A 10,477-nucleotide genomic window follows, 5' to 3' on the forward strand; every position below is an offset into this window, starting at 1 on the left:
TATCAAATTAACCGTATTGTTATCTAGTCTAATTTAAATTTGCCCTATTATAGCGAATGTATAATATTTGGTGATTCATGTTACATGAAATGTGTGTAATAACATAACAAGAAACGCACGGACGATTACCTAGCAATTGTTCAGATAAAAGTATCAACAACTTGTAACTTTTGCTTTACATCTTTACCGAAAACATTCACGGGCTTGTGACAGCATCGAAACATGTATAATAAATTTTAGATTTTTTGTAAATACGCTAAGTTTAGTTTATGTTATTATGTTATAGTTTCGAGGAGTCCATTTGGCACATACACATTTTACGCGATTTATGTTTTGGACATTGAACTTATTCTCTAAGCATTTGGTATGTGTGTGATAAACGTGGTAAAGTTTGCTAAATTCGGGCTACGATTTAACAAATTTTGCAAGAGCAACCTTCTTCTTGGTGACATTTAGCTCAGTTGGAAATATATTTTAAGTCTATTTAAGTACCATATGACTATCATGACTTATCACAACTAACTTACTTTGTTAGTAATCAATTCGCAGCGGATTCATCAAGTTTATATTTAGATCTGTGATGCGTAAATACTGAAGCAAAGAGCATAAAAACACAATAATTATGATTTCAAGTACAAAACAAACAACAAATTATTGAACATACTTTAAACTCATCATTATATTGGAAAGCATAAGCTAGCATTGTTGATAGTAACGTTTGTTACGCGTTCCAATCCATGATGGTTACACGGTCCAAATTTGTAACGCTGTTATCGCCCCAATGTTCAATTGCTGTAGTTAACGTGTTGTTCGCCATATTGAAATTGATTAAAACATAACGACGCTCTTCGACAGTATCTAAATATTTAAATATTTATTAGAATGTTTTTTTAATGTAAACAATGAAAACTTACTTAGTGAATCTCCGTCATCCCAATACAACTTGCCCATTGCATTCATGCTATCATCAGGCGCAACCAGCAACTTTAATTTGGTTTGACGCGCACGCGTTGTAGTCTGCAATGGTTCCTGTTGTGGCAGGATGTAACCACCACGAATAATCAACGGGATGGTATCCAGGGGAGCAGAAATATTGAATCGCGTTCCGTTTGATTCAATTCTTTGATGTGAGTAGTAATCGTACCAGTAACCGCGTGGTAAATACGGGTTTACCCACATGCGGTTTTCGTATAAGACTGGGACGATCATTAATCCTGCACCCCAAAGGAATTGGTCGTCAATGGCGTATGTTTTAGTATCGCCAATATATCTAAAAATTGTTTTAAATCATTAAATTGTCTGTTAGCGTGTATAAAATATTTACTCGAAGAATAATGGACGTGCTACGGTGTCACCGTTGACATGCGCAGCCCAGAAGAGGGTGTACAAATATGGCAGCAGAGAATAACGAGTAGTCAGGGCTTTCTTTGCGGATGCGGTTACGTCAGGTCCAAGAGAAACTGGATCTTGTGGCTGAAGCAAAATGAGACAACAGAAATCATAAAATTGAATAAAATTGTTGATTTGCACTTACAATTCCATCATCAGTATTATGATTTCGTGAAAAAGGATAAAACGCGCCAAGCTGTGACCATCTATTGCACAAAGCCTCAGTTGTATTGCCGTTAAAACCACAAATATCAGCACCCATCATTGGCACACCGAATAAACTATAGCTGAGTAATTGTGGCACTGAAAACTTCATATCTTTCCATTCGGAGACAACATCTCCGCTCCAATGTCCAGCGTATTTACCCAAACCAGGGAAAGACGAACGTGAAATTATAAACGGTCGTTTAGCACGAATCGTAGCCAAAGCACTACAAATATTATCAAATTGATACATTTTTCATAAACCGAAATTAAAGTTACGACTTACAAGTTGGTTACCATCGACTCAGTCAACCCGTACAATTGATGTACATTATAATGCAATCCTACAGAATGATTCGCTGTCATGCACAAGGTATGATAGTTTAATTTGCCACCATTAACTCCGGGAAGATACGGCGGGGTTTCCAAACTAGATGGAGGACAATCCCCGTATTGACCGTCGATGAAATTACTAGGTTCATTCATATCCAACCAGATACCATCAAATTCGAAGGATTTATGCATGTCTTCCAACATAGATGTCCAATAATCAACCGTGGACGGATTCGTGAAGTCTGGCCATACTGTCGTACCCAAATTCCATACCTAAATTGAATTTTAAATTAAAATCTACTAATTTAAAGGTTTTCATATCAAACCTTTTGCTTATTTAAGATCCAAGGGAAAAGCACAAAATGATTCACAATTATTTTTTAGGAATTTTGAGAATTATGATCAAATAATTACCTTGCCGACCATTGGGAGTCCCGATGAATTCGTAACGAAAATTTTCATGTCAAATCCTTTGTCATACGGTGGATAAGTACCGGATTTCTCTCTAGCGGATATTCCAGCATCCACTAATGGAATGTAATGCATTCCTTTCGAGTGTAATTCTTTTACGAACGCAGGCAATCCCGCATATGCTTTCTTATCATAGGTAAAGTCATTGTGATTCGCCATGTAGTCCAAATCATTCCACTGTGTGTCTATTGGAATACCAGCGTCTAGATTCTTCTGGAGTATTTCTTTTGTGTCATTGAGAGTTTTGTAGCCGAATCGACACAAATGGAAACCAAGACCCCAGTAGGGAGGCATGAATGGTTTGCCGATTATTTCAGTGTATTGCTGGACGACATTCGCGGGTGTCGGACCGAGGAATATGTAAAAATCTAAGATACCACCGATGGTACGATAGGTAACGGCAGGCGTCGGTTGGATAATTACATCCATCGCGTTACTATTGAGCAAAAAGACACCATGAGAACAGCCGGATGGTTCTATGTTCAGGAAAATGGATGTGAACCATATAAATTCGCCTAAAAAGAAGAAAAAAGTATAAAACATAAGTTTTTATATTTTTTAAGAGACTTACATCTTCTAGTGGTATATTATCGTGATTCCACAATGTAAATTTCGTCCAGTGTGTCGAGAGCAAAAAAGGCGATCGATGCTCGCCCAGTCCGAATATTTTATCAGAAGAAAGTTTCGTAGTAAACTGGATAAGTTGATCCGCGTAGATCAATGTTTGCATGTTCATAGTATCAAATCTGAAAGTCAAAAAAGAAGAAAATAAGTTTTCGATTCAAGTTTTTCAATTGAACAACTTACATTACAGTGTTATCCGATTTTCGAATAACTTGAAATCCGCCAAAAGTCGAATTGGAAATGGCGAACGCGTAGGATAAGTTCGACGGAGCTCCATCGACCACCGGCACATCGGGATATGGTGGCTCGAAACGAGTTGTAGACGGATCAACAATCTAAAACAATACAATTTTATAATTCAACATTTCAGTTGAATTGTTTCACTTACCTTAAAGTGTAATCTATCCTCAGTCTCATACTTAACAATCATCTTTATCACTTCCACATCATCCGGATATGCACTGCGATAATCCCGCTTCATGAACGTAACCAATCCGAAGTCGGTGAGTGTTACATTAACAAAACTATACGTGCGATAATTATCCGGAAAGAAACAGTACGGCGTATTGATGTTTAATGTATTGAACTTTTTATTGCGCTTCTTGGAGTTGCGTGGCACCCAGCAACATCCACGCGCTTCACACTTCTCCTTCGTAACATCGCCTTCGGGAAAACAGTCGAATTTATTCGCATCGTCAAGCGGACAATGCGCATAGTCGGGTTTGGGCGGCAGCGGTAATTCTTTAACGACAACGCGTGTTTTGCCATTGCTGTAGACGTCGAGAGCTTCGTGGACTTTCTCGCCGGGCGCATAGTGGTAAGTTTCTTTGATGGCAAAGATGTGCGGGATACGGTTGTCATAATCACTGCGGATGAGGCCGAAGCAGTGAATCAAATAGAGTGCCGGCAGGATGACAAAGACAGCCACAAGGACGATTCCCAAAAGGATTGTGGCTAGGCTTGGACGGGTGCAGCTTGCCGGCGCTTTGTAGTTTTGTGCCGAGAATTTCACGTATTCTCTAGCAGGCTACAAATATTTAATATTATATTAACAATTAGTTAATAATTACCCAATAAATTGTGAAAATAGTTAACTTACAGAATGACTTGGTGAGAGATCATTCAATGATGATTCTTTGGTGATAGGAAATTGGTCAGTGGGTCCCTCATTATAAAATGAATCAAATGAGACTGTATCCAGCTGAGGTAAACGCTTTGAACGTCGCGTTCGGTAGGCCAACACCAATTCACGTAGCCGTGTCATTGTTGTAAGTGTGCATCAACAACTAAAATCACAATAACAATATCATCCACACATCAATTTAATGTTTATAAATTATGAAACATTAAAGTCCAAGCGTTGCGAATAGTACAACAATCAACACTAACTTTATATCATCCAACACTCACATGAAACGAGATTATTTACATCCTCAGATAGGTTTTATCAGCATTGCATTCAAGCATTGCAGAAAAACAATTGACAATCAATGGTTTAGTCACGAGTTATTGGGTTTCAGTTCACACTACCATCACACAATCATTTACAATGTCCCAACGCCGTGTTAACATGAATGATTCACCGTGTATCTATTTATCAACTATTTCAGTTTGTAAACAAATATGTATTACTGCTGTGTTCACGGTGGAAATGGTGCGAGATAACGTCAAAACCGTTAAACGGGCTCGAATGCCGTGATTGGCCGTTAAGCTCGTTGCGCTAGCTGCGTAACCTGTGTAGGGTAGACGAGGGACAGCTGTTCATCCTCCCCCGACCCTTTTGCCTGTGCACTTGGGCCCTCGGTAACCTAATTTCGGTGGATGCGGCGGGTCGAGCCGGAACAACGCACGGCACTTTGTCCCACTTGATACGAATTTGATTCGTGGACTCGGCTTGAATCGTCCTTCGTGCAGTGCAAAGGTCACAAAGGGACAAAAGGACACTGCGCGGGCAAGGGCATGCGCAATACCTGCAGCCCCAGGACTCATCATTGAATTTTCCTCGAATTCTATCAATTATTAATAATTTTATTACAGCCGGCTTTCATCAATATATTTTTCTTTTACCAAAATTTATGAATATAAGTAGTTTTACACCACATACAACGATTTAATAAGACTTTACGTCTCTATGCAATGTAATTAATTCGTTCCTGTTGTATTATTTATTTATATTTGGTTGTTTGTAACAATTTTAGGTATTTAAAAAATGCATAAATGCGTATTAGTACAAGTGTACATGTGGTTGCCTAAGGTTACAATAACACGACGCGCAGGTTATGTACTTTCTTTTTACGTGGTGTGGTTGTACATGCTCTCAAATTTGTGTTTAACTATAACAATAAACAAATGATAGTTATAAATAATTAACGAAACGCGCAGAAATGGGTTTAACAAAGCAATATCTTCGGTACGTGCCCGCTGGCAATTTCAACATAATCGCTAGTCCGAATTGCAATTTATGCTTTGTTGCTTTGGAAGGACAAGAAGGCCGATTTGTCGCCGCCGGCGCATGCGAGCACATCGTTGTTTGGGATTTGCGTCTCGGCGAGAAAGCACAAGTTTTATCGGGTGAAAAAGCACCCGTTACCTACATCGCTGCCAGTCCAAGCAAAAGAAATATTGCTGGTGGTTACAGTGATGGCAATGTACAAATATTTGATTTGAAGACAGCTGAGGTGGTTACCATCTTTTCTGGACACAGGTCTGAGATTACATGTATGAGTTATGATAGTTTTGGACATAAATTAGCTACAGGATCAAAGGTAATCATTTTTAAAAAGTTACTAAAGTTTAAATTTTCAATACTTTGATTTTAATGTTTTTGTAGGATACTGATATCATTGTATGGGACACGGTTTCCGAAACAGGCATTTGTCGGTTAAACGGACACAAAGGACCCGTCACGCAAGTGCAATTTATGACCAATCACCCATATTTAATTTCATCTGCAAAAGACACATTTATTAAATTTTGGGACTTGGATACACAACATTGTTTCAAAACTTTGGTTGCACATAGGACTGAAGTTTGGTCTATCTCGCTGATGAAAGATGATAGATATCTGATTAGCGCGTCTAGTGATGCCGAGTTAAGAGTATGGAAACTTAATGACCGGAATGCCGCTGATATTGACGATATTACAGAGAGTTTACAATTAGCGTCGTTTGAAGAGAGCGATGATAGTGCCGCGTACGCTTTACAATCGTTCAAAGCTGGTTCGTTGTTGAGATCCGGAAGGGGTCGTGTTATGTCTATGTTTTCCGATGTGACTGGTCAAGTTATTGGTTGCCACGGCACTGATATGCAGATCGAGTTGTTTCTGTTCTTGTCTGATGATGATGCGAAGATTCGATTGAAGAAGCGGCTTAAAAAGGAGAGGAAAAAGTAAGTTTTTGGTATAAATTTTATTTCTTGTGATGTTTTCTAAATAAAAAATGTTTACAGGAATGCAGATGCAGCAATGGAAACTGCTGAAGAACAAGTGCAAACGTTATCACTCCGTGATGAGGTGAGGCGTCTTCCTGCAATTAAATTATCCGCAAAACCAAAGTCTCTGCATACTGTGCTTGGTAATGGAGGCGAGTTGCGCGTGACCGTAGTATTGGCTAATAACACAATCGAGTTATACAGTGTGCAGACATCTGGAAAAGAAGTTGAACCACGCTGTTTACGCTCAGTGACTATGCATGGACATCATGGCGAAGTGCGTGCTGTTAATTTCAGTAGCGATAACTTGGCCGTGGTCAGCGGCAGTTCTGAGTCGATTAAAATGTGGAATCGCCCGTCGCAGATGAGTTTGCGCACTGTTGGGTCTGGTTATGTATTGTGCACAATGTTTGTGCCCGGAGATCGGCATGTCCTTGCTGGTCTGAAAGATGGTAGATTGTTGATCATTGATATTGCAGCTGGGGATACTCTGGAAGAAATTCCAGCTCATAGTAATGAATTATGGTCGATTTGTTTGCAGCCTGATTTGGTAAGTTCAAGTATTAATATTAGTTCCAAAATGTCCGTAATGGTGATGGAGGCGCTTTGATTTAAAAGTTTACTCTTATAGTAACGTTTATTTTTTGTTTATTTATCCAGAGAGGAGTTGTAACGGGCGGAGGAGATAAAACTGTGAAATTCTGGCAGTTTGAACTTGTCGCCGATGAAGCGTTAGAGTCCAAAGCTAAGGTTTTATCTTTGGTGCATACCCGAACGCTGAAATTAGAAGAGAGCGTGCTTTGTGTGCGTCTTTCCTCGAATAAGAAATTCATAGCTGTGGCTTTACTCGACAGCACAGTAAAGATATTCTTTGTTGATACATTCAAATTTTATCTCTCGTTATACGGCCACAAGTTGCCCGTGCTGTGCATGGACATTTCGTCGGATTCGACGCTTATTGCCACCGGTTCAGCTGATAGAAATGTTAAAATTTGGGGCATGGACTTTGGTGATTGCCATAAAAGTTTATTCGCGCATGACGACTCCGTCACAGGCTTACAATTTGTTAATCGAACGCATTACTTTTTCACTTGCGGTAAAGATGGAAAAGTCAAACAATGGGATGGAGATAATTTCGTTAAAGTTATCACTTTACAGGTAACATAAATAAAACATTCGATAGTATTCTACAATTTAATTAAGTGTATTTAACATATTAGGGCCATGTTGGCGAAGCATGGAACTTGGCAGTGAGTCCAAACGGACAGTTTGTTGTTTCTTGTGGCGCAGATCGTGTTTTGCGTTTGTATGAAAAAACAGATCAGCCGCTGGTGTTGCAAGATGAAGAGGAAGAAGAACGTGAAGCACAAGACGGTTTAGCAACAGGTGAACAGTCTGTTATTGCAGGCCAGCCTGGGAAAACGTTACCATCAAAGAAAACAATCGGTAGCGAGAAAGCTGTAAGCAAAAATTATTATTTTGTCAACTTGCTATTTTTTCTCACCCATTTTATTGTTAGGCTGAAAGTATTCTGGAATGTTTGGACGTTTCCAAAGAATACAAGGAAGTGTTAGATGAACATGCCGCTTTGCAGGCAGGTACAGCACAAGTTCTTCCTCCACCGGCTGTTCCTTTGATTATGTTGGCGTTTGGTGCTTCGACCATTGATGATTTTGTTTTGGAGACGTTGAAGCGGATACGACCAAGGTTAGTTTAGAAAATAGTTTTTTTTTTTTTTTTAGAAAACCAATACCTTTACCAGGCAATATTTAATTTCACGCAGAAAGTTACGACACAGAAATTTTAGTATCAATGCGGTTATAAAAGCTTCTTTTTAACACCTAATTGCAAAATTCTCGCCAAGAATCTTTGTAAAAAAGGGCACATCGTTATTATTGTTAAATTTCAGTGACATGGAAGAAGCATTGCTTATCCTTCCCTTCACATCAGTCTGCGAATTAATCCAGTACTTGCCAGCATTAATCTTACGTGGAGATTTCCTCGAACTTGTGCTGAGAGTTGTCATGTTTCTATTGAAAATCCACCACGCACCAATCGTCGCCAACCATGCGCTTCTCTCAACACTGACAAACATTCAAAACTCGCCGCGCAGAAAACCGAAGAGTTAAAAGACACAGTCGGTTACAATTATTATGGAATGCAGTTCCTCCAGAGGGAAATCGAAGCTGCTGAAGGTGTGCGTCTATTTAGGGACGCGACTCTGGAAAGAAAACGAGGAGAAAAGAAGAGGAAGCAACGCGAACGCACTAAACGTTCAATAATGATGGTTTCATGATTACTAAAATAACCAATTAAATTTTGTTTGAAAATTGATAAATTTGTCATTTATTTCTTGTTGCATATGCAATGATAAAGTTATCATTTCGCTTCCAGCACGATAAATTCATCATTTCAATTCTTATAAACTTGATAAATTTATCATTCATCATTAATAATAAAAAATACACATTCTTAACGTCGTGCTGCGATACATTTTCGCAATGTATCGATATTGTTAACTTACAAACTAATAGTGGAATTAACTCTTTAATTCAACGTATGTGTTACTCTTTAGGGGGTGGTCGATATACACCGACAACCACCGCGTGATCCCTCTCGTAAGGTTCCAGCGTGATCTGCTCCTGTGGCTTTAATTTATCTGCTTGCAGTTTCTTCACCTCGGCGGCGAAGACGCTTTCGGGCGTCGCTGTGGAATCAATGCATGAGGCTTTGATTGAGATAACAAAATGGCCGCCGTTTTTGAGGAAATAATGTGAATTGAGTGCGACGATACGCGCCTGGTCGGGCTGGGCAACGTCGGCGAAGACTGTGTCCACCATACCGATGAGCATACGGTATTTGTGAGGGTGACGCGCGTCCTCGATGATGGGGATGATGTTTGTACGCTTCTTAGCGACGTTGATCAAGTCGCGTCCGGATCGATGCGAGAATTCAACGGCGTAAACCAGACCCTCGGGGCCGACAACATCTGAGACGTGTGAAACTGTCGTACCGGAGGCGGCGCCAAGGTACAGGACTTTGCTGCCAGGCGGCATGTGAATCTTGTCGACTCCACCTAATACAGCGGCGGCAAGTTTACTACGGAAGGGATTCCAGACTCTGTATTCGATTTTATTGCCTGCTTCCTAGAAAATTTAAATGTTGTTTTTAGTTTTATGTTGATTTCTTTAGTTTTTTTTTTTATATTACCTCAACAGAAATACGTTTCTCTCCATAAACTTCAGATCCAGGTACCAAATTTAGAGTAACTAGCGCATCTTCTTTGCCTCTGGCAATGAAAATACCCTCGTGGCGATGGGGTTCAATGACGACATTTTTGCCTCCCTTGAAGCCGCCACCACCGCCTCCACGTCCGCCACGGCCACCACCGCGACCTCTTCCACCACGATCACCTCCGCGACCACGACCTCCCCCAAATCCACCGCGGCCACCACGGTCTCCTCCTCGACCGCCTCCGCCTCCAAAACCTCCACGACTGCCGAAACCACCCCTACCGCGGCCGCCTCCACGACCTCCTGGAGAAAAGCCTGAAAAGAAAACATAACTTTACAAAAGTTCGTAAACCACGTTGCTTTTTTTTAGGTTATCCATGCGATCAGAGTAGTATTTGTAAACAATTGATGAAGTAAACAATAACATGCAATTGTTTATATGTCTAACGTTGAAAAAGAAGTTTACGCACCTGGTCGTCCCATTTTTACACAAAAATTTTAATTCTAACAATAATTAACTGCAAATCAACGAAGGAACGCGGACCAACACGTGCGTCCGCAACGAGGGTTAAACACGCTGAGGAAAAAGAAAATGGCAGTTGCAACGAGTGGCAGCACTGCAGATTAATACGATCATACCCGAGTGCTTATCAACTTAACATAAATAGTAATTAAACATGATTAAATGCAGATAAAAGAAAATATCTTTCAATAATTTGTTATTAAATTATAATGAAAACTATATTTTAGTTATTAGTTGTTTTGTTATTTGGTTTGACACATTACCGATGTTA

At 39.9% G+C, this 10,477-nt stretch overlaps 3 protein-coding genes across 3 annotated transcripts; 1 reads left to right on the plus strand and 2 right to left on the minus strand.

Annotated features, from left to right (window-relative positions):
- Positions 1–702: 702 nt before the first annotated feature.
- Positions 703–5,065, minus strand: LOC135802291 (lysosomal alpha-glucosidase-like). The gene is given in 12 exon segments (XM_065315846.1): positions 703–858; positions 915–1,270; positions 1,325–1,473; positions 1,535–1,820; positions 1,880–2,199; positions 2,341–2,885; positions 2,888–2,912; positions 2,969–3,143; positions 3,205–3,356; positions 3,410–4,048; positions 4,121–4,307; positions 4,654–5,065. Coding segments are annotated over 11 exon segments (2,949 nt in total). The 5' UTR covers positions 4,286–4,307; positions 4,654–5,065; the 3' UTR covers positions 703–721.
- Positions 5,066–5,316: 251 nt separating this feature from the next.
- Positions 5,317–8,788, plus strand: LOC135802296 (WD repeat-containing protein 3-like). Its single transcript, XM_065315858.1, is given in 8 exon segments — positions 5,317–5,786; positions 5,852–6,408; positions 6,469–7,000; positions 7,111–7,608; positions 7,671–7,910; positions 7,970–8,157; positions 8,360–8,562; positions 8,565–8,788. Coding segments are annotated over 8 exon segments (2,781 nt in total). The 5' UTR covers positions 5,317–5,405; the 3' UTR covers positions 8,747–8,788.
- LOC135802303 (rRNA 2'-O-methyltransferase fibrillarin-like) lies at positions 8,768–10,281 on the minus strand. The gene is made up of 3 exons (XM_065315869.1): positions 10,154–10,281; positions 9,661–9,998; positions 8,768–9,596 (listed from the first exon to the last, which is right to left on the minus strand). Exons 1-3 carry the CDS (start codon positions 10,164–10,166, stop codon positions 9,015–9,017), a joined length of 933 nt encoding a protein of 310 aa, XP_065171941.1. The 5' UTR covers positions 10,167–10,281; the 3' UTR covers positions 8,768–9,014.
- Positions 10,282–10,477: the final 196 nt, after the last annotated feature.

The sequence above is a fragment of the Atheta coriaria genome, unplaced genomic scaffold, assembly GCF_025399875.1.
Source record: "Atheta coriaria isolate IRGN ID8LTWV9N9 unplaced genomic scaffold, Caltech_Dcor_3.1 hic_scaffold_16_pilon, whole genome shotgun sequence".
NCBI lineage: Eukaryota > Metazoa > Arthropoda > Insecta > Coleoptera > Staphylinidae > Dalotia > Dalotia coriaria.